Source organism: Phyllostomus hastatus, unplaced genomic scaffold (genome assembly GCF_019186645.2).
Source record: "Phyllostomus hastatus isolate PE091 unplaced genomic scaffold, TTU_PhHast_1.1 phas_contig_29, whole genome shotgun sequence".
In the NCBI taxonomy this organism is placed as follows: domain Eukaryota; kingdom Metazoa; phylum Chordata; class Mammalia; order Chiroptera; family Phyllostomidae; genus Phyllostomus; species Phyllostomus hastatus.
This window is the reverse complement of record NW_025333835.1, coordinates 46,191,446-46,219,231: the sequence shown is the minus strand read 5'-3', so window position 1 is coordinate 46,219,231 and position 27,786 is coordinate 46,191,446. Positions and strand designations below refer to the sequence as shown.

The 27,786-nt window shown below is 57.2% G+C and overlaps 1 protein-coding gene across 8 annotated transcripts in view; it reads right to left on the bottom strand.

Moving 5' to 3' along the window:
- NBEA (neurobeachin) overlaps nucleotides 1–27,786 on the bottom strand; it is a 446,461-nt gene that overhangs the window by 26,991 nt on the left and 391,684 nt on the right. For all 8 annotated transcript variants that reach the window (XM_045839137.1, XM_045839139.1, XM_045839138.1 and 5 more), the window contains 4 exons: nucleotides 23,521–23,661; nucleotides 17,387–17,506; nucleotides 13,429–13,581; nucleotides 490–657 (listed from right to left, as the gene is read on the bottom strand). In XM_045839137.1, the coding sequence (XP_045695093.1) occupies nucleotides 490–657; nucleotides 13,429–13,581; nucleotides 17,387–17,506; nucleotides 23,521–23,661 (582 nt within the window). The remainder of the gene's footprint in view (nucleotides 1–489; nucleotides 658–13,428; nucleotides 13,582–17,386; nucleotides 17,507–23,520; nucleotides 23,662–27,786) is intronic.

Here is a 27,786-nt window from a genome sequence, read left to right as displayed (position 1 = left end):
TGCCACGGGATGAAAAAGGTCGAACATCGCTGCTATAACATGTAATTCCCAACTGTTAGCTATAAAATTTCAGGGCGAGAACATATGGGAATAAAGTACTATAGCCTCATCTATTTTAATGATGCATTTTTGAGTATTCTGTCTAGAAGGCTGTAACTTTGCTTCCATTAAAAACACGCTGGCAGATTATTTTTATGGGAACTGGCGTATTAAAATATTCAGCTAGGTCTCGTTAATAACACACGTGAGCCATTAAGCATTTCAGCGCGGAAGCGGGAGTAAAATAAAGGAAGGGAGTGGGAACGCATTCTCCGTGTCTGCAGTTCACACGGGAACGGTCTCATTGCTCGATTTGGACACGCAACACTCCTTTCCCCGCACTTGCCGGGCGTGGAGGTTTGTGTTTTGGAAGCCCTGGTGCTGAAAGGAAGCCGGCGCGGAGAGACCGAAGGCAGGTCTGTGTCTGAGGGGGACGGACCGGACACCCACCTCCCGGAGCGCAGGGTCGGCGACGCTGTCCAGGCTCACGGAGCCTTCGTAGGTCAGGTAGTGGAAGACGTTCAGGGCGCGGACCGCCTCCGGCCCCCGCTGCTTGTAGCCGAAGACCAGGTCGATCCACTGGTGCAGCTGGCAGGAGACGAACTCGCTCTCCAAGGCCTGCAAGGGGTCGGGAGAGAGCGTGAGAGTCCGCCCCGCCCCGCAAAGCGCCCTACCTTCTCCTCGCTTAGGAAAGTCTCCACGAGCAAGCCGGACCTGCTCTCCGCTGTCCTGTCTTTCATCTGCACCATTAGGTCTTCTGGCCCCACGAATGGCAAAGCAGGGCCTCTGTCTGGCAGAAAAGAAACCTAAGAGAAAACTTTCTTTCTTAAATGCTTAGCTTTCTCTTTGCTCTATTCCCTATATGATTTAAATGTTAATATCAAACAGATTTCTTACAAAGACAGTGTTTAAAAAATAACTTGAAGTTCCTGTTTTAATGCCACTTTACAATGATTTCATTCCCAAATTTTAAACATTAGTTTTCTGTAAAGTTATCACTTTATTTTTAGTTTTTTTAATTTAATTTTTTCTTTCTTATTGAACTTATTTGGGTAACATTGGCTAATGAAATTCTGTAGGTTTCAGGTGCACATTCTGAGACACACCGTCTGTGCACTGCGCTGCGTGGTCACCGGCCCAAGTCGAGTCTCCGTCCACCACCATCTGTCCACCCCGCCCCCACCCCACCCCCTCTCCCTCTGAGATCGCCGTGCTGTTGTCTGGGCTTGAGTTCTTCCCTTAACCCCTCCACCTTCTTCAGCCGGCCCCAGTTTTAGAGACTGTGATACACATGTATTTTTCTGCCTAAAATCCCCCAGTTTGCCTCTGCAGAAAGAGACTGCTTCCTTCTGCTGCAGACCCTGCTATGACCCAGTTCCGGAGTCACCTGGCCATTTCAGGCGTCTGCCAGCTGGCGGGAAATGAATGCAAATCGCCGAGATGGGAGCCAGTGACCGTGCTAAGCCGCCAGAGAGTCGGAAATAAAGAAGGCCTTTCCAGTTCCTAAGAAGCCGCCATAAGCTCCCCAGAGGTGTTCTGTCACGTGGGCACGGAGTTCCAGTTCACGCCCGTGGTGTGAGCAGCAACAGCAAGCTCACAGTCCCACTCACTCACTGCGCTCACGTGCCGTCGGGTTCTCGCTGATTCTGGGAGCGCTGATGTCAGCACCAGGGCAGAAGCCGCAGGGCCAGCTCCTTCAATCCCCACTGCATGTGGCCGTGGAAAACAACGTCCACCTCCCAGCAGGAACTGAGAGTGTGAAGTTGTTCTCTGCACACGCGTCTTTGATTTCTAAGGTCTTACAGCCAATTGGGAATTCAGTGAAAAAGTATTTGAAATTAGTCCTCTGATTTAATTTTTAAAAAGATTTTATTTATTTTTAGAGAAGGGAAGGAAGAGAGAAAGAGAAATGTCAATGTGTGGTGGCCTCCGGAGCTCCCAGTTCCCCCTACTGGGGACCTGGCCTGCAACCCAGGCATGTGCCCTGACTGGGAATCAAACCGGCGACCCTTTGGTTCACAAGCTGGCACTCAATCCACTGAGCCACACCAGCCAGGGCTAAATTAGAATTTCTAAATCAAACATTCAACAGTAGTACTAAGTGCCCAATATTAAGTGGAAGGTTACATACTGCTAGAAATTTAGCCAATCTTCTTGACTGTTGGATTTCCTGGCATATAATTATTTGTAGCATTGTTTAACGATTCTTCACAGTTCTGCAGTGTTTGTAACCCTCCTCTTTCATTCACGATTTTAATTATTTGGACTCTCTCTTTTTTTTTCCCTTGATGTGTTTGGCTAAAGATCTGTCAATTCTGTTTATCTTTTCAAAGAAATAGCTCTTATTTTTATTGCTCTTTTCTATTGTTTTTTCAAGTTTCTATTTTGTTTATTTCTGCTCTGATCTTAACTATTTCCTTCCTTCCATTTACTTGATATAATTCTAAAATTTAAAACATATTTTACCCTTGGTTAATGATGATACAGAAAAATTCTATCCATTTCCCTGAGTTAGTTTTGTTTTGGGCAGCTCTTATAGTTACACTTGAACTCCTTCATGTTTCCGCACAGCCTCGCCCTCCACTCTGAGAACGGAGCCAAGGGCGGGCGGGGACGTGGCGCGTCTGGGGTGTGTCCTCGTCTCAGGAGGCTGGTCTGGGTGCAGCACACACCCATGTGCGTTTTTATGTGTTTAACACACTTTTGGGTTGCTGGGTAATATTTTATTTGGGATCTTTTTATTTTTATATGCAGACCTATAGCTTCTTCCTTGTTCTTCCTTTGACTACTTGTGCAGTCAAGGGCACGCCAGCCTCCTACACTGAACTGGATGGCTCTCCAAGTTTCTAGAACATGTTGTGTAACAAACTAATTCACTAGCTCTTGAAAACTTGCTAGAACTCACCTGTAAAATAAAATGGTCTCAGATATTTAGGGAGATGGGGAAATTTTACTATTTAAACTTCTTTAAAGTTTAAAAGTCTCTATTTTTTTTAAATTCAGGTGCCAATTTTGACATTTTATATTTGTCTCGATATTCATCCATTTCATCTCAGTTTTAAGACTTATTAGTTCATAGAGGTTTATAATAATCTTCAGCTAAAATGTGAAAGTCTATCTACCCCGTCCAGGTCTACCTGTTAGAGAGGCAGCACAGTTAATCAACAGAAAATTAACTGTCTGTGATTGTCAATAGTGTTGCCTCAGGTATTTTTTGGGGAGTTATAAAACTGAATAACAAAAAATAAGGTAGTAGATTGAACAAAGTGCTAGAGAGCGCCTGTGTTCTTAGGTACTGTGCGGAAAGGAAAGGACATCCACTGAAAACATCTAAAAGCCGAGTCTGGCTCTAGGTCAAGTGCGCACTGAGGACCGAGTCTCCGAAGTCCCGCAGTGAGAGCCAGAGGGCCGCGCGAAGCTGCAGCCGAGCGCGGGGAGAACGCCCTCGACACGGGCTGCCCCGTCACTAGGCACGTGCGTCCGCTGCTCCGCTCTTTCCAGAACAATGTTCTCATGCACAGACCCATTGCTGACTCTCAAAAACCATGTTACTACAAACACTGACAATGGAAAACTATAAAGAAATAATCAATCGCCAAGCTATTAGGGTTATAATGGCCTTAATAGCTTGCTATGCCCTCGACTTGCACACCTAAAAGCAGAAAGACCTGCCTGAGCTCAGATAAACCAATTCCCCACCTGTGACTCTGCCCCGGGGATCAGAGAGGAAGGACACACAGAGTGGGACTTACACCAGAGAGGGTGCCTCTCAGGTGGATCGTGGTCACCCAATTCCAACCTCCACACCGCCCCAGGGGGGTTCGATGGCGGGGGCCCCTTCTCCTGCGGGCTCAGGGTCAGCACCTCTGCAGCCCACGGCAAGGAAACCCGGCCGGAGGACTCGCGGCGAGGAGACAGCGTTTACGTCTTCGGGTGTGCTCCCCGAGGAACCCTGAGCCTCCAGGCGCTCCTCCACGCTCGAGCCAGAGCGCTTCCCCGCCCTTCCCGTTGTTCCTTCACAGCGCTGCTTCTGACGCCGAAACGCTTCTCCGGAGAGATGCACTCACACTCCAGCGGACGGTCAGAGGAATCACGCTGCTGCTGCTGCTGCTGCTTCCGTGTGTCTGCGCCAGCCCCTTCTCAGGCTCGTACTGCGGGATGGCTGTTACCCAGTGAAGGCCCAACTCTCTCACACACAGACGGCTCAGCTGTGGTCGCCGTTCGTTCGGGGGGGTCGCCGAACTGGCTCTGCTCTCTGCCGGCTCACTGGAGGTCTGACGCGGGGCCTGCGGCCCACTCCCCCCCCGCCCCACGTCTTGGCTCGCACTGCTGCCCACCTGGCAGAGGCTCCAGCCTTCCTCCCGCCCCGCCCCGCACAGACCTGCAGTGCAAGCTCTGCCGGACCCTCAGGCTTTTCACACATGGAGCCCCCGCCCCACTGTTCTTGTCCCTTTTGAAAGACAGACAGAGGGGTGTCGATGTGAGAGAGAAACAGCCATCAGTTGCCTCCTGCATGTGCCCTGACTGGGGACTGACTGAACCAGCACCCTAGCAGGTGCCTTGACCAAGGAGTGAACCCCCAACCTTTCGGTGCATGGGGCGATGCTCCAGCCAACTGCGCCCCCCAGCCAGGGCTCCCCCATGTCACCCTCCTGCTTTTCCCCAGGTGAGGCCCACCCTGCTCAGCTCAAGTCTCATGTCTGTTCCCTGAGCTACGCAGCCCACACTCCACGAACTCTTCCGAGCTTCCACGACACCTCGTCAGACCCTCGTGTTTAGTACAGGAAGAGGACACACACAGACTTACTTGTGAAAACTGATTTGCATACAGATTGTAAAGTGCCATTATAAAAAGGATCGGGGTTCTTACTGATTAGCACTTAATTGGTTCAAGCTTGCAGTCTGCACCCTCAACTGGAATATAAGCACTTAAAGACATGGGCCATATCCAGCGATTCTTCTGCACGTCCCACGGCCCCTAACCCAGCGCTAAATGTGGGTTTTAGGAAACCTTTACTGGCTGACTCAGCAACGGGAGAGACGTAGTGGTCACGAGGAAGGAAGGCAGGAGACGCCGGGAAGCGAGAGCGGCATGGGAACAGAAGCTCTTCCATCCATCCCACACGTGGTGGCGCCCGTCCGCTCCGCGCCGGACTCTACTCTGGGCCCCGACACTGCGGGCAACACAAGAAACCAACGCCGCGGCCAGAGGGTCTGCACTGGGGCGGGGGGAGCTGCCCAGGCCCAGGACAGCCAGGGGACGCAGCGCGTGGCCGAAGGCGGCGGGTGCCAGGGAAGGAGAAGGGCGGGAGAGAGGGCCGAAGGGGTGGCGCATGGGTGGGACCGCTGTCTGAGGCGGTGGCCGGGCCGGCTCCCTGGAGCATGTGATGGACACCAACCACCGTGAGGAGGGCGTGAGCTGTGAGAGCACTGGGGAAGGAGGGTTTCGCTCGGAAGAAACAGCGCTGGCTCCCTCGCTCTGGAGGGCGGGGACGCGCCGGGCGGTGCTGCAGGCCGTAGGGCGGGCGCCGGGACAGCCCAGACGGACCCCCGTCCCCAGAAGCACACCCCACGGAAACGCACGCGCGCGGGGGGGGGGGGGGCACCGTCCTGTCTCTCTGCAGCCCCGGTTCGGGACCGCCCACCCCCGTCGGAGCCGGCCTCCGAGGACACATGCCAGCAGATGAGCAAGCACTCCACAACCTCAACGGGACCACGGTCTCTTCCTGCGGGGGCCCACGGGGAGACAGGCCGGGCCGCCACACTGTCCCGTTCCCCGCGGACGAGACTGGACTGGGGGCTCTCTGCCCGCTGCCCCGGCGCAGCACTCCCCACGCCTGCCCCTCCCCCACTCTGGAAGCCCGGGGAAACAGAGGGCAGATGATGATGATGGATGGGCCCAGCATTGGGGTGATGTCATCAGAGACACTCTCTGTTTCTCTCCCGCACGGGGAGGTCAGACGGTAATCACGTTAGCCCCGAGCCCTGCGCTCTGTCACCCTGTCACGAGAGAGCTGGCGCGCCGGCCCAGCTGGGTGAGCGTAACTTAGACCGCTCCCTGCGAGGTGAGCCCAGGGCCTTTGGAGCCCGTGGGCAGGCCCCGCTGGACGGGTCTGTGTCGCTGTCCCGGGCCTCCAGCGGGCCCCCACTCCGCACAGTCCCCGCCCCTGTCGTTAGGGAAGGTGGACACCTCCAGCCAGTCTGTGACAGTTCATGCACGTTATTGCTCCAACCGCAAAAACAGCAGCGGACGGAAAGAGACGCATGTTAACAATCAGAAGCAGTGTTTCCTCTTCACGCATAAAAGCTTCTACAGATGCGTCTATTAATGCCCTTTACTCGCTGGCACGAGACAATGAAACTGATTATTTATAACCGATGACATCACCCCTTCTTGTCATGTCATCTTTGTCTTCTGTGCTGTGAATTTCGTCACGACAGCCCACAAGAACGAGGACGCGCCCGTGGACCCGGACTCCGCGCTGAGGGAGGAGGGGGCGCCCTCCCTGTGCGCACCGCTTCCCCGGGAGAGGCGGCGGCGTCACTCTGCGCTCCCGGCCCACCACAAAGAGTCCCTTCCAACGGCGGACGACAGTGCCGGTCCAAGTTGGAACTGTGCTAGAGCACATCCTTTGTCTAAGCATAAGAACTAAATCCTGTATGAACTGCCCAGGCAGTATAAAGTAAGAAACTCTCACAATGTTACAAAAATATATAAAAAGTGCTTGTGCTCACAGAAGTCACGGCAGATGGCTGGGACACGGAAGCACTTCCATACTTTACGACCACACCTGGGCTTTTGTGCTAGGGGAGCACTCGCCCAACACGTGTTTCTCCAGCAAGACAGAAGCCACGCGGACGCAGGTCAAATGTCTGGTCTGACACAGATGCCTGTGTGACACAGCGGGGCCCTGTCCCGTCGCCGTGCTGGCCACACTGGCCGGAGCGCAGCACAGGTGACGGGGGCCGGGGCGCTGCGGAGCGGGGGGCATCCCGGCGAGGCTGGGCCAGGAAGGCAGCTGTGCACCCCGCCCGTCTCTGTCTTTGGGGTCCAGCTCTGCTGCCTGAGACTGTCCCCAGGGGCCGCAGCCCGTCCTCCAGCTCCAAGTCTGAGCCACCGACGGCGGCCACGACAGGGGTCAAATCTTCCCTTTCTGCTGTGCATGGTCCGGACAAGGAAAATCCGGGAAGGCGGCAGAAGGAGGGAACACTCCCCAGGCCGCCCGCCCTGGGCTGGCCGGGCACGCACTGCTCGGGGAGCCGAGGGGGTCGGTCTGGCGGCCCGGACATGCAGAGGCCCGTGCAGTACACAGCAGGAGGGAAGGGCCAGTTCGCAAGGCTCTCGGGGCTCATCCGCCCGCCGAGGCGGCAGGACTCCGGCTGCACAGAGGCACACCCCAGCGCCTGCCTTCTTCCACTTCCTCGCAGACCCAGGCCAGAGCGGGTGACTCGAAACACAACGTTCTATTCGTTTCTGAGCAGGTGTTACGGCAGTTCCGTAAAAACACAAGTTTTTATCCTTCGCATTTCAGCCAGCTATCAAAGTTAAATCCTCTGAATATGTGAGACCAAGTCTCCGAGGGGCGGTTGCATCCCTGTGGTCAGTGAAGCCCCTGTAGTTCCTGACACGTCGGCACGTAGTTAGTGACACGGAACGGCGAGATCCTTTGAGACAAGCCCTGTAACTGGCCTTAGGGTTTGCTCGGCGGTTACAAAGACGAGATGTAAGAGGTAAGACGTGCATAAAAACAGAAGGCAGCTCTCGAACTGGTTATGTTCATGTCAGGAGCAAATTACTTAATCTATTTTTATTCATGTGCAGTAGAAGTTCTCTCAGCAATTATAAATAACAATAATTTATTGCTCAAAATTGGCACTCGTGTATTTCATTCTCTCTTAAGGTAAGAGGGAAAATCTATTTTAAAGTCTCAATGGCTTTTACCACTTTATAATTATTTTTCAGGCTGTGTCTTTCACCTTCCCATCGATTACCGGGGGTTCTCTTCAAACCCGAGCGGTGTGAAGCCTCTCGGGGGAACCGGGTGTTCCGAAGAGAAGGGACCTGCAGGACCTCAGGCGGCGATCGCACAAGCACCGACGGGCCCGAGGGTGCCGAGCCGGATGCGGCGGCGGCGGCGGGTGCTGCGACACCGCACGCGGAGCCCAAAGACCCCGCCAGAGAAACGCCGGAGCGGACCGCGGAGTCGGCACAGCAGTGGGGCGCAAAACACACCCAGAAACCAGCTGCGTTTTTACATCGCGGTAACGAACTATCAGAAAGGGAAAGGAAGAAAACAGTCCCATTTACAAGTGCATCAAAAACTGCCCAGGAATAAATTTCACCAAGGCTGTACATGACCTGTACTTGGGAAGCTGTAAGACATTGAAAAAAAATCGAAGATACAAATATTTAAGCAGCACATACCATGTTCATGGACAGGAAGAATTAACATCACTAGAATGTCCACACTACCCAAAGCAGTCTATGGATTCAATGCGATTCCCATCAAGATACCGATCACATATTTCACAGAACTAGGACGAATACTCCAAAAATCCACGTGGAACCACAAAGGCCCCACACAGCCACAGCGACCCTGAGAAAGAAGAACGAAGTCGGAGGAATCACGCTACCTGTGTCAAACTGCACGACCAGGCCACAGTAGTCAAACAGCCCGGCGCTGGCGTGAGACACACACAGGTCGGGGTGTCAGGCCGGCCCAGAGAGCCCAGAACTCAGCCCACACGTTTGGGTCACTTGACATTCGGGGAAGGAGACAGTAACACGCAATGGGGTGCAGACAGTCTGCTCCGCAGACGGTGCTGGGAAAATCCGACAGGTACGTGCAAAAAATGAAACCAGACCACCTTATCACACCACACACAAGAATAAAGTAAAAATGGGTTAAAGACTTCAGTGTAAGACTCAAAACCATAAAAATCTTAGAAGGAAACATAGGCAGTAAAATCTCGGGCATTTCTCATAGCAATATTTTTTCTGATATATCACCTTGGGCACGGGAAACAAAAGAAAAAACAAAGAAATGGGACTACATCAAAGTACAAAGTTTTTGCACAGCAAAGGAAACCACTGACAAAACAAAAAGACAACCTACTAAATGTAAGTTATTTGCCAATGGCACATCGGATAAGGGGTTAATACCCCAAGTTTATGAACAACTTACACCACTCAACACCAAAAGACGAACAATCCAATGAAAAATGAGCAGACACTTCTCCAAAGAGGACACACAGAGGGCCAATAGACATGTGAAAAGATACTCAGCGTCACCAGTCATCAGAGCGATGCCCATTAAAGCCACAAGGAGGTACCACCTCCCACCTGTCAGAATGGCCGTCATCAGTAAACCAACAAACAACAAGTGCTGGCGAGGACGTGGAGAAAGGGGACCCTCGTGCACTGTGGGTGGGAGTGCAGACTGGTGCAGCCGCTGTGGAGAGCAGTATGGAGTTAACTCCAAAAATTAAAAATGGGACTGCCTCACGACCCAGCAAGTCCACGTTTGGGAATATATGCAAAGAAACCGGAAACACTAATTCGGAAGAACGTAAGCACCCTCCGGGTCTCGGTCTCCTTACTGAGATCAAGGTCCGCCCCAGGTCTAAGACCCTGCGTGTGACACAGAGTTCCGAACGTCAGCTGATGCCCTGTCCTTGCTTTGCAGGGTGGGAGGCAGGCTTCCCCTCTCCCAGCTGCGGGCACTGGGACCCGGGCCCCTCGGATCTAAGCCAGTCTTACTGGCTGGGGAGGGGAACCTTGCAGGGTGAGGGCTGGGGGTGAAGAGCTAGAAGCACGGTCCAGAAAGTCAGGCCTGCGTGGCTGCTGGGGCTGGAACCTGATGCTGGTTTGGGGTGAATTCCTGCTCTTCTTGGGGTACATCTGCTTTTCTTCTGACCTCACGGTCCTGGCTTCCGGTTAGAAGACATGCTTCCTTACCCTCTGGGCTCCCTTCTCCCTTTCTACAGCTCCTCAAGCCACGCTGCCTCTACCCTGGAGCCTGGGCAGGACCACTGTCACCCCAACAAGCAGGGACCGTTGGCAAGGACATCGACCTCACAAGGTGTCAGGGTGATGGCTCCTTCAGAAGACTTTTTGAGGTGTACCTGAAGCTCCAGCACAGTATATGACTAAGAACAAATGGCCAAAAAATGGCACAGGTGACAAGAGGGTCATTGCCACGTTTTATCTTGGTCGACAGTCACATGGAAATGACTCCAGACTGTCCCTGGGGAGTGGGGGCCGTGGCTAAGGGCAGGGTCCCCACCCTGGTCTGTAGCAGGTGCAGCGCCGGGTCTGGGCGCGAGCACAGGGGACCTGTGAAGCGAGATGTAAAGGCTGATCAGCTAGCGCTTCGAGCCCCTCGCAGTCTGAAACGCCCGGGGAGGACCCGAGACCCACAGGCGGGGTCAGGGCACCCGGGATTCCCAGTACCCCTCCCTGTCTTTCACTGACAGCACGTTTTGACCCGCTACATCCCTCTCACTGGGAACAAGTAGGGTTTAAAGGTGCAGACGGAGAGAAAGTGAAACTGAAACTGGCTTGTAACCGCAGCGCTTGCGGCGGGAGCAATTTCAGAAAAGGCTCTTTTATTTGTTAAGAAATTCCTTTAAAGGTGTCTACGAATCCCCAACCATGGGGAACGGGTTCTTTGAGGAAGTAGAGCCATGTTTTAGGCTAATTCAGTGGCTTTTTAAGGCCGCTGGACGTCTCCCAGAGGAGGGATCTTCAGATTTGGAAATAGGGGAAAAGCAGGGCAGGGAAGCCCTCAGAGGCAGCAAAGCTCAGACAAAAGGAGAAGGGGCCTGTGGGACGGCAGCGCAGCGGCGGAGACTCTGGGCCCCCTCCGGACCCTGCCCGTGGGTCGCCCCAGCTGCGGCGGGCTTCACGGCTGCACCCGGGGGGCCCGGCCGGGATGGCGGTGTGTGTGTGCTCGCCGCGTGGAATGGCAGATGCAGCCCAGCCCCGTGGGAAAGCCCACAGGCGCGTGGTGGCACACGGGACGCCAAACCCACGGATCACCGCTCCCGGGGGACACCAGGCCTGCATTGTACACCTGGGCCGCTTTGAGACCTGCTCTTGCTGAAGCAGCAAATGCTTGCTGCATGTCTTTAACGCAACTTCCTGCAGTCTGTGCTAATTGCCCCAAGGATGGGGTGCAGCCAGACCTGTCACTCTGATCGCCCCTTGTTCACCTGTGAGAAGGCATCAGGCACGTCCCTTCCGTCGCTCCCTGTAAGCAGTAGTCACCAAAGCAAACCTGAGCATAGAGGGTGAGAACCGTCTCTGACGGGTGCTGTCATAGAGCCAACAAGAGCCTGTCAAGGCCAGGGTCGGTGCGCTCCCCTCTTGAAAGTGCGCCGCCCCTTTTCCCCACGGGACTCGGGGGTCCGTGTGAATCTGCCTCGTCCCACCCACAATGCCGCGGACACTGCGGGCCAGAGCCCGCATCACACGCGGGAGGTGGGGGAGGTGCTGGAGGCAGGCGCACCGGGGAGGCTCGGGGGACCCCAGGGCAGCTGCGTTCAGGGCGGAGGGAGTGTGAATGGGTGCTCCCTGTGCAGAGAAGCACCCTGCTCACGTGGGGCGGGGCCGGTCCCTTCCTGCGACAGGCCGAGGCTCCCAAACCTGGACCTGATCGCTCCCGCCCAGGCTACCGAGTCTGCGTTCCCTCCAGGAACGCCGCACGGCCCCCGCCAGCCGGCGATCTGGTCTGGTGGACCGCGGGAGGTTACCAACCACACCTCTAAGCAGACGGCTGTCAGAGGCAGGTGTGGGGACAGCTGACGGTCTGAAGGAGAAACAGGAAGGCAGCAGACGCGCAGTTAAATCACTTCACGGGACACTGTGGGCGCTCGGGACAAGAAGAGCGCGTCACCCCTTGTGTGAGAGGCGGGAACCAGGCGGCAGTGCGGCTGGGGACGGCAGCCGTGCCGCGGCTCCGGAGCGCTCCCGGAGCCGTGAGCGTCGGGGACCTTGTCCGTCCGCTTGCCCCTCTGCCCGTCTGCAGGGCCGGGCTGCGTCCCCTCTGGCAGCCAGGCGGCACGCTGCGGTTCCTCCGCAGGTTTCGTCAGGAGCCTATGGCCTTGGTGGTTCCCTTTGTATCAGAAGACTAGCTTTCGGTGATTTCTCATCCACAGGAACTGTTACTTTTCTCTACATTCACAAAATTCTCCGTGCAATGCGTGTTTAGAAGGACAACTGCCTTTTTTCTCAGTTAGCCATATCGTTAATAAAACTGCTCGTGCTGGAGGCCCGTGAAATTCTTTCCGTAGCGAGGAACACCGAGGTCCGTGCACAACGAGTGACGACTCAGCGTGTGATCAGAACACACTGCCGGTGCGGCGGCTCCCGGCGGACACACAACGAGGCGCTCGGACGCGCCCGTCTCAGAGCAGCCAGAGCTGGGAGGAGCCGCGGCGTCGCACCCACCGGCCTGGCTCTTGCTGCAAAGCCAGGCGGCGGCGACTGCTGGTGCCCACGGAGAGGAGCCGGCACCGCCACCACTGCTGGGGGTGGGGTGGGGGCGGGTGGGGAGACGCTAGAGTCACTTTGCAAGACAGTTAAGCGATGCCTTACAATAGTCCGCACGACTTGGCAATGCCCCCCCCCGCCGGCAGCAGTGAGACACGTGTCCACGCAGGATCTGCACGTGAGTGTGCACAGCGGAACTGCTCACAAGAGCCGAACAGTGGAGCCTCCTGAGTGTCCATCGGTGACGGACACCCACCCACACGCTGGGGCGCCCTGCGCCCGCAGCAGAAGTGCGTGCCGGCCCAACCACTCCCGTGAAGTGACCGCGCCAGGCGAGCTGGGGGAGACGGGAAGGAGACCGACCCTGCAGGGCTTGCGGTGGCCCGGGAGCCGTGTGGGCCGGCGGACACGCTCTCAGGTCAGACCGCAGTGCTGGGCTCCCACACCGCGGGGTGCACTGAAAACCGCGAGGTTGCGTGCTGAGAGCAGATGAGTTTTATGACAGATGGTGACTTCTAATAAACATTCACGAGGCATCCTCATGTCCCAGATGAGAAGCGTGAGGGCCTGAGGTGTTCCTCGGTTGCCTGGGACAACGAGACCAGGAAACTGCAGAGCTCAGATGCAGGAGCAGGAACCTTCCAGGCTCCAAGCCACACTTTTTCCCATGCCGCTACCAGCATTTACCGAGAGTTAGCTCCCGGGCCCCTGGCTGGTGCGGCTCAGTGGACTGAGTGCCAGCCTGAGAACCAAAGGGTCGCGGGTTCGATTCCCAGTCAGGGCACGTGTCTGGGCTGCGGGCCAGGCCCCCAGCGGGGGGCGTGTGTGAGACCAACAGAACTACGGAGTAATTCTGCTCCGTGGCGAGGGCCAAGGCAGAAGCCCCTCTCTCTTACCATCCTGTTGATCCGCACGAAGTCCTCCGGCTTCTTCGCCCACGGCGGGAGGTCGACGTCGTTCACCACCACGTCGTCCTCCCGGACCCCCAGGCGGTACCCGTTGCTGTTGACGAACATCTCCGGCAGGTAGTAGAACTCCGGGATCAGCTCCTGCCCAAGGGAGAGCGCAGCATGGGAGCCACTTTAAATCGGCTGCATAAAACCACTGACTTGTAACTTAACTGAATGGAATTACACAACTCATTTAAACGTGCTGTTTCATTACTTCATTCCATCTTAACGTAGTTGTCTTTCGATAAGGGTCTAGGAAGAGGAGACACACATTTTCTTAAATGATTTGCTTGACAGTTTACCTTTATAAGGGTTTCAATCTTTCCACAAGTTAGTTAAGAGAAATGAGTTACAGAATCAATACTCGTTCACGATAACATTACTAAATGAATACATCTACAAGTCCATGCTGCTCAGCAAACTATTCTGATTGTTATTCATGAAATACCCAAATTTGGAAATAGCTGTTGCCAGTATTGGTTAAAAATTATGTAGTAGTATCTTCTACTTCTTTTTCTGACTATACTGGGGATTACACTCCTAATTTCTGTAAAAGATTAAGTTTTACTTTTTAATTTGGCAAAACAAACTTTCTTTGTGCCCACGGATAAGCACAGGGAAGAGGAAATGTACAACATGATAACAGGTATTTAATGTCAACGCGTGCCCCCTGCACAGCCAGGTCTCAGTGCCCTGGACGCAAAGCCCGCTCCAGTCACTTGCACCCGAGAAAGGCAGCGACCGCTGGGCTCATGGCGGACGCGGGTGCCATGCAAAGTCCAATGTGCGTTTCATGTCACTTCAGAGTGACTCCGATACAGGAGTGAACAGATGTGATGGCCCTCAGAGTTCTCATTTGTTGTGGTTTTTGTAAGTCAACTGGGGAAAAGGAAAACAAAAAACACGTACATATTTATGTGTACCATCTACACCTGGAAAAAATAGTGATCTTTTCAAATACCAACAAGAGAGTTAAATTGACTTTAAAATATATTGTGAAAAGCACAAGGGCACTTATTTGTGTAACATGGTCAACCTCGCTGTCATCTTCTCCAGTGACACACGGACAATTTTAAAGACCATCAGACACTGAGGTCTTCAAAGAACGTGGCTTCTTCGGCCCAAAGAAGCGCACACAAAAGCTCCTCCTGGGGCCTCCGGTCACGGTGGTGGGGCAGCTAACGTGGGTGCCCGCCGCCTCCACCACCACGTCACATCTGTGGCTCATGCACACGACAGCCTCACTCAGGGCCACCGGAAATCTAGCAGGACAGGAGTCCTGGGACTGAGAACAGAAGGAAGAGGCCACGGCGACACGGGCAGAGGGACTGAGATGCAGGCCGGGCCGGCCCCACACGCACGCATGCGCGGCAGACGAACACCAGCAGGGCTATCTCGGCTGCGGGGGCGCCCCCCCCCCCAGGAGCGAGGGGACCCGGCCCCACGGCGGCCCACCCCAGGGCCCCAGTGCCGGGGGAGACGTCCCCACACGTCCGGCCGGGAGGCCCAGCGGGGCGGCGGCTGAGCAGGAGAGGCTGCCGGAGCCCGGGCCGCTCCCCTCTGAAGGCCTGGACTCCCGCGGCCCCCCCCTCCCTCGGAGCCCCCCCGCACACACAGGCGTGCACAGGGAATCACCGCCTTGGGGCCCCCGGCTTGGCCGTGCCTATCTGAGTTACAAGTGCAGACACAGCCTCTGAGCCCGGGGTCCCACCAGCAGAAATTCCCCTTGACTCAACACGGACACGCGGCTCACCAGCACGGGCGTTTCGGAGCGCCCACTGCTGCTCCGCGCGCAGGAGACACCCTGGGAACCGCGGTGGGCCACCACCCGGCCGCACTGCCACCCCCCGCACGCGGGCGGCAGCCTTGGACGGGAGGCTCTGCCCGGGAGCATGTCCGGGACGTGTCTCCAGGAATCACGGGGCTCGGCGGGCGGGGAGAACTGAGGATGAGGCCGATCCGCGGGCCCTGGGGTGGGGACGGGCTTCCTAAGAACCAGCGAAGTTGGGGGCCGGGCGCTGCCTGTGCGCACTGCATAGGGCCACTCGGGAACGAAAACAAAACCCTCCCAAGTCAGCCTTCGCCCCATTGGCCTTCGTCCCCGACGATGTCACTCCAGGAGCCAGAAGATCACGATCAGCGACACCGCGTACATGTCTCTGGGAAGTGTGGGAATGTGGGGCTTCTCCCGGCGGTTTTACGGGGAAGGGCCGGGACGGGCAGGGCTCCTCCAGACTGACACGCACGTGGAGAGGCGCCTGGTGCTCAGCAGCACCGAGGCAGTGCTGGGGACAGAGGGAAGCTGAGGACCGAGCACTGTCCCCACACTGGCGGGAGTGGCCAGGACGCAGGGGAGGGCTCAAGGGCGAGAACCTTCAGGTGGAGCCGAAAGGCCAAGGCCGAGGGCCTTCTCCTTCCCTTTCTGTGAGGACGTCAAACAAGAGTGAACGGCGTCTTGACCTACAGGATCTGGGTAAAATGTGGGTGCGGCTCTGAACTTAGATGTGCGTGGTCTCGCATAGAACAGGGAGCCTTAACATGTAAGTACCAGTATTCCATTCACGTACAAGACCCTCACCGGAAGTCCCTTACGAACACTGGGCGGATTCTGGGCTCCTGTGGACTCTCCACTGCCTGCTAACCCTCCAGCTGTTGTTGGATAAGAAGTGGACGCCCCCCCTGCCTGCTGCCCCTGGCCTGAAACCAGTTTCAGTGATGCCCTGGGGTTTGGTTTCCCAGTGAAGCTCCAAGTCTGTGCGGAGGACGACGTGGGCCCCAAGGGTTAGCGCAGGGAGGGCGCGCGCCAGCCGACTCTCCCTCCGAGCGAGCGCGACCGCTGGGGGCACGGACTGGTGCGCAGTGACACGCGGTGACACCAGTGCCCGAACACCCCGAGGGCGCACGCGGACACGCGGGCAGGCTGCACACTCCGGGGTGTGCCCCCTGCGTCCGGCTGTCAGGAGGAACCCAGAACAGCCGCGCCCCACTCTTCTTCCCGTCCCGTGACACGTCTGCGGGGGCCGGGCACCAGCCCGACGACGACCGCGGGACTTGGACACCCTGCCGTTCGTGGGACCGAGGCCCCGGGCACAGAGACGCGACGGCATCTGTGCATCCGGCAGCACCGGTGTCTCACATCACGCAGAGACGGGCCAGATCGGCCTGGGCGAGGAGGGGGCTTAAAACCAGAAGCCCAGGCAGCCTTGCCCTCACCCGTCCGCGACCGTGCTGTGGGGGAGGGAGGGAGGAGCAGCGGGAGAGCCCGGGGCTGGGGCTCCGCGCACGGCCCCCGTCTGAGCAGAAGCCCACGGGGACGACCGGCCGACCTCTGCACCGGCTCTCGGCCCTCCCCAGACAGGGCTGGCGTGGGCCGCGTGTGCCGGTTTCATCGGCCGTGCGTGGCGGAGCGGGCCCCAGGCACACCGGCGGGAGCGCCGGGGCCCTGCGGAAGAGCCCCCGTTTCAAAGGGGCCGTGTCGTTGACGCTGTATCAGTTGCCCCAGGCTGCGTGAGCCCAAGCCGGGCGAGCTGTAGCCACGACACATCAGGGTCAGACCCGATTCCCGCTGGTTTTATGGGGTGGGCCCAACACGGAGTTAACAGCAGGAATGCCAATTTATGGGCTTTTCTTTCCTTCCCCTGACTATTCAACCCGAATTCAACAGCAGTTTTCTGAAATAATGAAGGCACCTTAACTGAACAACACAAAAGCATCCCGAATCATTTTCTACGAGGCTCGAAATTATTTCCTTTCGTGTCCTGTTAGGTTGGAGGTACCACATACTTTCAAAACATGATAGAGCAAAGCTGCTATATGCAATGTCTTATATACCCACTTAAATTAAAAAATTAAAACTTCAACATATTTCGAAATCAAATTAATACCAGCAAATAGAAGAGCCCACCTTCACGTCAGAAGTGTCTCTCTGGCTGGTCCTCCAAGACCTGGCCACGGAGGAGAAGGTCCGGCCGGGATGGTCGAACTTCCCGTCGTTGGCGTTGAGGAAGAAGGTGGTGAACGGCTCCTAAGCAAGAGGAAGAAACGCACAGGTGACCCGTCTGGACAGAGCGGCCTGACTCCTCCGCGAACCACGACCTCCTCCGGAAGCCTCCGGAGGCGGAAATGGAGAGACACCCCCGCGGGCCGGCCGGCTGCTGGGCCAGTCGCCTGTCACTCTGTCACTCGGCACCTCACTGTCACGCATGCGCTTCCCGGGCCCGGTCCTCTGACTCTCATGCGCGGGGGCGGTGTGGGCGTGCTGTGTGCCTCGGTGCAGAGAGACTGGCATGGCTGGACAGCCGCAGCCCAGGCTCGGTCTCTCGGAGCTGGCCGTCCTCGGCCCCCGCGGTAAGGAAATCGCTCTGGCCCTGTGCCTGGCGGCACGGGGTCGGCAGGCGGAGTCCGCCGTGGGCTCCCCATCCGAGTCCCTGGACACACCGCACCAGGCTGCGGTCTGGCGGTTGCTCTACAGGACGGACCCCTGCTCCAGTCCTTGTCCCCCAGGGCTCCGGGGGGAGACCGCGGACTACAGAATTGTCTCCAGCCTCTCGGACGGCCCGCAGCCTGCTGGACTCCTCCCTCCCGTCTCGGCCCTCAGGACGGCCAAAGGCCCGGCCACACTGTGGTCACTGCCTGTCCTTGAGCGTGACGGTCCCCTGCCCGGAGCAGACTGCCCTTCCGCCTCACCCCAGTTCCTGGGCGAAGCCCCCCCATCCGCTGGGACTCACATGGGGGTCGCTTCCCCCTCAACAGACTCCCCCGACCCACCGAGCTCTGCGGTGTGCTCATGCGCCGCCCGGGCGCCCTGCAGCGCGTCACTGGTGCACCGGTCGCACTGCCGCCACGTGGGCTGTCACTGGCCACCCTCCCCACCGCAGGAACGGCCGCACAGTCACTGCTCCCTCTCCCCCACTGAGGGCAGGTCCCGGGACCAGCTGCTGCTGCTGCTGCTGCGCGGGTGCAGCTGCTGAAGGATCGGGTGGGGGGGGGTGCGGGTGGGTCTGTCCACAGCCCCCACGCCCTCTGGGCCTCTGTGACCGCGCCTTCCCTTCAGTGCCTGCGCCCAGGACGGGTCCCCTCGGCCGCCGAGGTTTTCCTGCAGTGGGGCCGGGAGAGAGACGGCACTGCCGAGGGCACCGAGTCTGCTCCCGAGTGTGGGAGGACTCGACCGCTCTCCTTCTGGCTCAGGATGTCTCAGTGCCCTGGCAGGGTAGCAGAGGTGCACACAGACTTCCTCTCTCGTGGTCCAGCTCCTCACTCGAGTCGGGCTGTGAGTGACAAGTCCCTTCCAGGCTCCGCGACGCTGAGAAGCACACGGGAGAGGAGAGGCGCACGCTGACCCGGCGAGAACGCTTGCACACTGAGAGGGCGGGGACGAAGGGCCCCGAGCACACGCTGCGCGTGGCCCCGCGTGAGCTCTGCTCACCGTCCTCGCCGCCTCCTTCACGGCCGGCACCGCCGCTCCTGCTTCGTGGCCGACAAGGCCCACCCCACCGGGCTTGTCTCACTCCGGAAGTCGGTCCCCTCACGCTGCTTCCGAAGGGACCCCGGCGCATCTCGGAGCCTCTGTCTCTGTCACTTGGCCTGCGTGCCGCTGCGCACCCCGCTCCTGGGTGGGGAACCCTCGCCTTCCTTCCTCTGGGTGAACGCGCACCGTCCGTCCGTGAGCGCCCGTGTTCGCGACAAACACGGCCGCGGGGTTTTATCCAGCGGCACTGTCTTTTGTTTTACTTGCAGCACTTGCAGAAGCTCTTCAATTATGTTCTTTGCCACAAATACGTATTTGTAGAAATGCATTGTTTTAAATAGGCTGTTGGATAAGCTTTCAAAGCAACCCACAATTTGTAAAGAAAGTCCTGGATTTCAAACAACTGATTTCTACGTTGACGCAGTCTGTGTGACTGCCCGGGCACTGTGAGCCAGTGCTGACAGAGGGGTTCTGGGCAGGGGGGCAGACCACACTGGGTTCAGAGGGTGCACGGTCCTGAGCGGCTGTAAAACCAGAGAGGAACACTCAGTTCCTTCTGTATGTGCACTGCACACGCAGGGCGGGGCTCTAGGCGAAAACACCCCAAGCACAACGTGTCGGCTCACACCGCCGAGTGTCTGCAGTAACCCCAGGCTGTGCTGCAACTGCTCCTTCGTCATTTGTCCCGCGGCGGCTGGTGAGGAGTCTCTTCGGGGCCGTGCACCGAGACGAGTGACTGCACCGGCGGTCCGTCTGCAATAACACTTGCAGTTTGGAGGCACGGGGTGTGCAGCTAATTAGCGTTTACAGCAATCACTACCATTGTCACACTGAAAACACTCACTGGAAGTATTCCTGAGTTAACGACCCTGGCTCTGAGATGCTGGGGAGGTGAAGGGCTGACATTTCCGTCCACGTTTTGTTTTTACAACCGCATTGTTAGTGACGCGAAGTTCATGCATTTTCTGCGTCGTGAGCTCGTACTGGGACGGGTATGAAGAACTCGGCCCCCAGGCCAGGACCTCTTGTGCGTCCTGTGTGCGCTCAGACCACACCCTCCGCCCCCGCGGTGCGGGGCGGGGCGCTCCGGCGGGGGAGTCCCTGCGCAGCAGTGCTGGGTCTGTCCGGCCAGGTGCCGCCTGCCCCGTGCACACACGGAGGGCTGGACTCGAGCTGGTCGCAGCGACTGAGTGTGCTGTGGAGACAGACTGAGGTCTGGACTCCAAACACGGAACCACAAAAGTGGATTTTAATTGGTTACATGGTGGAATTATAACACTTTGGGTGCACTGGGCTAACAAACATATTTGTTAAAATTAATTTCATCTGTTTCGTTTGAGTCTTAAAGGTGGCCACTGGGGACTTCACGCTGTGGGAGTGGTCTGCCTCAGCCCCGCCCTGGCGGCGCTCTGGGCGGCCCTGGTGGGCGGGTGTGGGCACACACGCGTGGCAGAGCTCCCGCCGCACCCCCGCCGGGCCCAGGCTGGTGCTCCAGCGGGCTGCAGGACGACGTGTTGTCTGGGACCCAGTGCTCAGCTTCTCAGGAACAGAGGAGGGTAAACTGGAATCAAGCTCTTGACAGTAAGTACTGGTGCAGACTCACACTTACATAAGTTTAATAAATCTGGTATCAGGCTAATTCCGTTACACAAAACAATTGAGGATCCCTTTATATAACTATTTCAAAATACTATCATACATATACATGTGATATAAACCTTCTTGTTTAACTCTTGGAATGCCCTCCTTGATCATGTTTTCTCAGAAGGGGCTCATGGCCTTTTCTTAGCCCCCAGCACCGGAGGGAGGTGTCTCGCGCCCACGGCACTGGCTCAGCGTGGCGCCGGCTGTCCTCCACGGGGCGTGGGGTCACGTGGAGAAGCCTCTGAGGCCGCACGTCCCTGGCCCAAACGCTGTCCAAGCCCCCCCCCCCCACAGCCCGGGGGCCCGCTGCAGCCCCCCCACACCCGGGCACGCTTTCTCCTGGTTCCACGGTGAGCCCCACACAGCAGACAGAACCTGAACGTCACTACCTTTTTAAAAATTAACCTCCTTTGCTGATTTTTTTTTGTTAAAACACTTACAACATACACAGCTAATAAGTCATTTCCAACTGGCGGCAGTAATGATTGAATTTGGTTTTAGGGTCTGACCACTTGGTGATCAGAGAATCTAACTTATTAGTCATGCTGTTTTCCGTCTGCCTTTTGTGAGCCCGAACCAAACAAGAATGTATTTTATGTCCGTTCTGAAGGACACCAGCCGTCAGAGGTCTGGACTGGGGACTTTCTGGGCGCGGTGTTTCGTTTTCACCTGGGGCTGAGGCTGCGCTACAGGCTGACTCTCTCCCCCCCGCCGGCGGGTCTGTAACTCGGGAGAGCCGCCCCCCTCCCATGAGTGCGAGGCATTTCCTGTGTCTGGAGAGTCTTACTAGGTTATCACAGCCCATAAACTAAAGGTGTTCTGTTTGGACTGGTTTACAGTGGTATAAAGGCACTTACATAAATCTAATATTCCCTCGAATAAACAGAAAATAAAGAAATAAGACTTGTTATACTTTCAGGTACTAGAGTTAAAAAGTATTTCTTAAGAAACTGCTAGCTCTGCAAATTTTGGTAAAAAAACCAGGTTCCCATAATTAAGGTGAATTTTTGAACAAGTTAGACAAGTAACTTTGGTCCATAAAAGAAAGCTCTGTCTTTTCTTTAGTTTATAGTTACGGTGTGTATTTTTAAAAATAAGCTTTGGGTTGGGTTTCTTATAAACTAGTTAACAAAACGTCTCCTGCTGGTTTAGGGCCGTGAAAAATATAAAACTTGTTCTCACTGAAGCGGAAGCGGAATTCCGATGAACTTTCGGTCCCAACAGAAACTGTCCGCGGTGTGTCAGGGACCTACGAGTCCCTTTGGGCACAGTCACACTGCGCATCTGCGTGTGAGGGGAGGAGAAGTTCAAGTTCCCCTCCCCAAGGAGGACTCCAAACCACAGCCGTCCCCCAGCTGGAGGGCCACGCAGTGTCTCTGGAACGGGAGGGGCGTGGCCCAGGCGCACCGTCACAGGCGGGCCCCCATCGGGCCCCCACCGGGCCACCACCGCGCCCCCACCACACCTGCCTCCTGGAGCGAGCCCGCCTCGGGCGACCCAGGGGTCTGGAGTGTGCGTGGGAAGGAGAGGACGTCCCTGACGGGGCTGACCTACAGATCTGACTGAGTGCTCCAGAGTGCTCCTCGGCTGCAGGTGGGGAGGAAACCAGGCCGCCGGCCTCCAGGCCGCGCTCTCCGCCGGGCCAGACCGAAGAAGGCGAGACCGCAGCAGAGCGCCTGGCCTGGAGTCTGTGTGGGCACCCGCGCGAGAAGCGCCAGAGTTAACACGGAAGGGACGGCAGAGACACCCCGCCGGCAGAGCCGTGGGGCGCGACAGCTGACTGCCCGTCGGGGGGGTGGCAGGGAGGAGGACACCTGCTCTGGGGAATGCGGGTGGGCAGGCGGGCGGGGGGAGAGCAGCCCTTCAGTCTGACAGGAAAGGCAGCGGGGACACAGCGGGCGTGCGGCGGCGGTGGGGGTGGGGAGCCCGTGTCAGGGACGGTGTGCCCGGGGCTGTGCGGTGTCGGGGCGCAGACGTCCGGCGGGACGAACGGACACGCACCCTGGAGACACGGGTCGGGAGCTCGCACGAGAGTCTGCAGCGAGCACAGAGGCGGGAGGTCGTCTGCCTGCGACTGAGGGACGCAGAGCAGACGAAGGCGGGGGGGGGGTGGCCCAGGGTCGGGTGGCGAGGCTGCAGAGGAGGCACCTGGGGGTGAGAGCGGGCAGGGCGGCTGGGGAGGTGAGGGGACACCAGGGGAGGGGCGGGGGGGACTTCAAAAGGAGGGTGGTGAGCGATGGGATCAGAGGTGGCGGGTGCATAGGGAGGATCTGGGAGATCCAGCCCCCCACCCCTGCTCCTGGCCTCCGTCGGGACCCGGCACAGTGACGGGCGGGAGCCCGATCCACCGTGGCGGCAGGGAGAGGGGCCCGGAGACCAGCTCGGGCGCAGGGACTTGACTGAGTGGCCTGAGAAGGGGGGGACCACTGAGTGGGGGAGGGGAGCGGAGAGGAGACACTAATGGAGTAACCAGGTCAAAGAGACTAGAAAATCTGCCTGTATCTTAGAAGAATGAGAAAGTGACAAAAGAAAAAAAAAGACTTCAGAACGTTTACAAACTGTTGTGAAAGTAGACTGCCCGGGAAGGAAGGCCCAGACGGCGGGGTGGGGTGGGCCGGGGACGGTCAGTGAGAGGGAACGGCGCCCAGCAGAGGTGCAGCCCCCGCTCCGAACCTGGTTCCCTCTGGAACGGGGGTGGGTGCGAGACGTCCGCACAGCTCAACTGTGCTAACCCCGTTTTGCACGAGAGACAGCTCGTAAAAGAGAAAGGGGTTCAGTGGTGACAGAGCGTGAAGCCTCTCGTCTCGTGGCCTCTCGTCCATGTGTGAAACAAACCACACGCATGGTCTCTAGTGAGTTCACTGGCGCCACTGCCCCCCCCCACCCCGCAAGGACCACAGGCCCGTGGGCCCCCCGCGGGCACTCACAATGCGAACCAGCCAGGACAGGGTGGACGCGGCGGTGGAGTAGTGCGTGCTGTAGTGGCAGGGCGGGCTCTGGTCATCCTCCCAGGTCTCGTACCGCTCCGCGTAGAACACCGCTCTCTTGGGGTTCAGGGCTCCGACGGGCTGGGGAGAGAGGAGGGGGCGTTCTGTTAAGTGCAGTCCCGCGGGCCCTTCTGTGCAACACCTCCTCCTCCTGACAGTGTGCACGGCTCGCTCACTGTAGCCCTAGAGGAAAAATACACACTATTGTGCCTTTATCAAATGTGATTCTGACGTTGAAAACAGATCGTTACACTTGCTGGAGACCGCTCCAAAAGGCTCTTCACGTGCGCGGGGTGTCTGGGTGTCACTGCGAGCCCCACCGCGGTGGACCGGCAGGGGCGACCCAGCTCGGAGGGTCCCCGCCTGCTGCACCAGCACTCTGGACAGCGAGTCCGGCCACAGGGCCCCGGAGACACAGTGCAGCGGCTGGCTGAGGGGGGAACCCCCCGTCTCAGCCTGTCACCCCCAGTGAGGAAGCCGGGTCTCCCCTGTGGAGCGGGGGCCCCGCCCTGTCACCTGCAGAAGCAGCCTGCACCCTTCCGGTGAAGTTACGCTGCAAGCCCACGGCTGGCGGGAGCTGTTCGGACAACTCACGTTCCCGGGGGAGTGTCGGGGGAGGCCCGGGGGACCGCCGGCACCAGCACAGCAGCGCGGGCAGCCATCACGCCGGCCCAACAGTGGGCACGCGCCCCACCGTGGCACACACACACCAGGACGCCGTGTGCAGTCACGTGCCGGAGAGGCCGCTGTCCCCGATCTCTCAGCACACCGCATCCTTACGGGTCTGGGCACACGGTCCTCACGACTTCCAACCGCCTCTGCCTCAGTGCAGGCCCCTGCCTGACTCGGGCTCAGCGGGGAGCACAGTCCACTCTCACAACACCCAAGGGCCCCAGTGTTTTATTCGGGGTTGCGTGCTCTAAACACGGAGGGGAGGCAAGAGACGAACACTAAGCACAATGTGTCGCTGCTTTATTTCAGATGTCGACCTTGCTAGATGACTGTGAAGTCCCCCCAGGCTTCCTCCGGACCAGACGAGGGGTGGAAAACCCGTGTTCCAACGGGACAAACAGTGGTGCCCGAGAGACGGGCCCCCTCGGCAGCTGCCCGCGGCTCTTGCGCCAGGTCCCGAGACCAGACCGGGCAGCGCGCGGGGTCTGCGAGCACGGGTCTCTCAGGGTCTCCACGACACACTCCGACCTGCAAGGGTGTTCGTTCTGAATGTTACAATTACCTGTAAACCACGTTCAGTTTTCTTTAACTCAATTATGACTTGATACAGACTAAACATTTTAATAACTTACTTTTTAAAAACTTTGTTTTAAATATGTTTTTAAAATATTCTAAAGATCAAAATTTCATTGTGTTAAATCTCACGGGTACCCCTCAAATCTTTCTATTCAGATGTAAAAAAAATCATGTGACTTCGTTAAATATCATATAAAGTTAATATTTAACACAAACATACAATTATCTTTTTTGGTAAGAGGTAATTCCTACAGTGGAATGAACGTGAGTTCCGCTGTAACCGAGGGACAGAGACAGTGGGCGTTTCCTTTCAGACGGCCCACACACTTCGCACACTCCCAGTGCTGTCGATGCCAGTGTTTCCGACTCACCATCGTGTGACGTGGTAACAGGAGGCGTGCGGCGTGGCCGACGCGTTCCCCGTCCGGGTGTGGGAGCAGGCCTCGGCGGCCCTGCAGGGCGGGCCTTATCTGGCCCCCTGGCTCCACCGGACCTCAGGAGACACGCTTAAGAAAGGAACATGGCCCTCCCTCTAATCCTTCCCAGCTTTCCCCTCAACTACTGGAAAGGGGTAAAGCAAATATTTATACTTTTTATTTTACTCAAGTTTCATCAAAGAGCCTCACTCGAGTGTTTTACACAGTAACACTTTGTAGCAAACAGCTGCACAGGATTACAGTCCGCACACGCCTTCATTAGTGACTCTGAAAAAATCCTTTATTGATCTGAGAGAGAGAGAGAGGAAGGGAGAGGAAAGGAAGAGGGTGGGGGGGAGGGATCAGTGTGTGGGACCCCTCACCCACGCCCCCGTCAGCAGACCCCCCGGCCGTGTGCGCAGGGACGATGCTCTGACCACCTCGGGGTCGCGCCCACCACCGTGCGCACGGAGACCATGCTCCGACCAGCCGAGCTGCCCGGCCAGGGCTGCGTTGGCAAGCTCTTCACGTAAATGTCCAATGCTCAATTTTTGTCTAATGCATTTAGAGATGAAGCTTATAACACATCATGTCTATCCTCTGCCTACTCACCAATGTATAAATTATGACTTATGTGTAAACTTGCTATCCTTTTAAAATCTGAACGAATAACGCGACGTCAGTACCACTGGAACTCAGAAAGTGAGGTGAGGCTTCCCGCGAAAAAGTGAGACTGCACTCAGTGACACCTGTGGGCTTGTTCCGCAGCCCTTCGGCTTGTGTCACCGCCGCCAGACCCCGCCCCCGCGGTCGGGGGCGCGCACACCTGCCGCCTCTGCCCGCCCTGCCAGGGGTTTCGGTGGGAGGGGGTTCGGTTGGAAGTTTTGGATCGCGCTGTTCCGTTTATTATTATTTTGTCCCTGTGAGTGTATGTGCTGTGCGTTGACACTGTAGCAGAGAACAGAAAATAATGAAAACAATGCCAATAAAAACGCAAAAGTTAAAAAAATCTACAACACAGCCCTGGCTGGCGTAGCTCAGCGGATTGAGCGCGGGCTGTGAACCAAAGCGTCGCAGGTTCGATTCCCAGCCAGGGCACATGCCTGGGTTGCAGGCCACGGCCCCCAGCAACCACACATTGATGTCTCTCTCTCTCTCTCTTTCTCTCTCCCTAAAAATAAATAAACAAAATCTTAAAAAAAGACTAAAAAAAAAGACAAGAAAATCTACAACACTGTTATCTTAATTCAATTTCTTAACTGCTATTAAGTCCACATAGCTTGCAAACACACTTTCAATACAAAATTAGAAGAATATTATATATGTAATGTTACCATATCTACATGAAAGATTAAATTTATTGAATCAATGTTGAAGCTTTTATTAGTTACTCAGTTTCTCCTTTTTGAATATTAGAGAGAAATCTGTCTCAGCCTGAAGTCTTACAAAAAACTCTGTGAAAAGCTGATTTTATCACACGGACCAGAAACCCTGGCAGGTGCTCACGGAGAGTTGCCCGATCAAAGGCTCTGAGAAACTACTGCTACTGAAATTGCTGGATTTTGTCCGGGGCCCCGTCTGTGTGTCCATCTTGGAACCCCGCCCTCCTCCCGTTCTCGGGACCACTGACGTGTCACGGCACTAGTGCTCCTGGGCCGTAGTCTGGAGACTTGTGGTCACAATCCTCACGCTGCGCACTTCTGAGCGCTAACTTCTTCTTCGGTCTCTCTCGTCTCTCTCCCTTCTCTCTCTGTGCCTCAGTGTGTCAGTGCACTTCCGTGCCACAAAGCCTTACGCGTTTCATCACGCCTTTTCTGTGGGGCCAGCGTCCGGACCAGGAGATGCGACGCACCAGGAACGCGAGCGCCGCACACGTTTACATCAGAATGTTGAGGGGTCGGCGGCACTGCACGAAGTGCTGACTCGGGACTGCAGAGAGCAGAGAAGTCCGGCGTGGGGCCGATGGAGGTAAACAAACAATCAAAGCCAGACGCAGGCCAATCTGCGGCACGGCCGGGGCCATCCCGGTAGATCCCAGTTCTCGGGAACAGAAAGATGTCTGAGAGGCGGCGTCAGAGGCCCAGCTGCAGCGGCACCGGCAACACCGATTCTCGTATCTGACCGCTCGGACTGGCCCCGGGGCCCCGGCCCAGGGCCCGTGGGTACGCACCGGCCTGGGGAGCCCACTGCCGCTGGGGAGGAGTGTGCTGGGGCCGCTGTGGGGGTGTGCAAGGTGCCGTTTCCACATCCGTTCTCTGCGTGGGTGTCCACGTGTCTCAGAGGGGGCGAGACACTCGGGAGGGGCCCAGCCCGGCGCTGAGGGAGCGGCGCCTGCGTCTCCCCTCTGCCCGCGACCCCGCGCTGCCCCTGCCGCTGCCCCTGCCCCTGCCCCGCTGAGCCAGAAGTTGCGACCGACACCACTCCGCTCCTCCGAGAGTAACTGTGAGCTGACCGCTCACCTCCCCCAGGTCCTCAGTAGTGGGACGAGGCTTCCCAGCCTTCCGCCTGGCGCCCTGACACCGCGGGCGAGGAGGCGGACCAG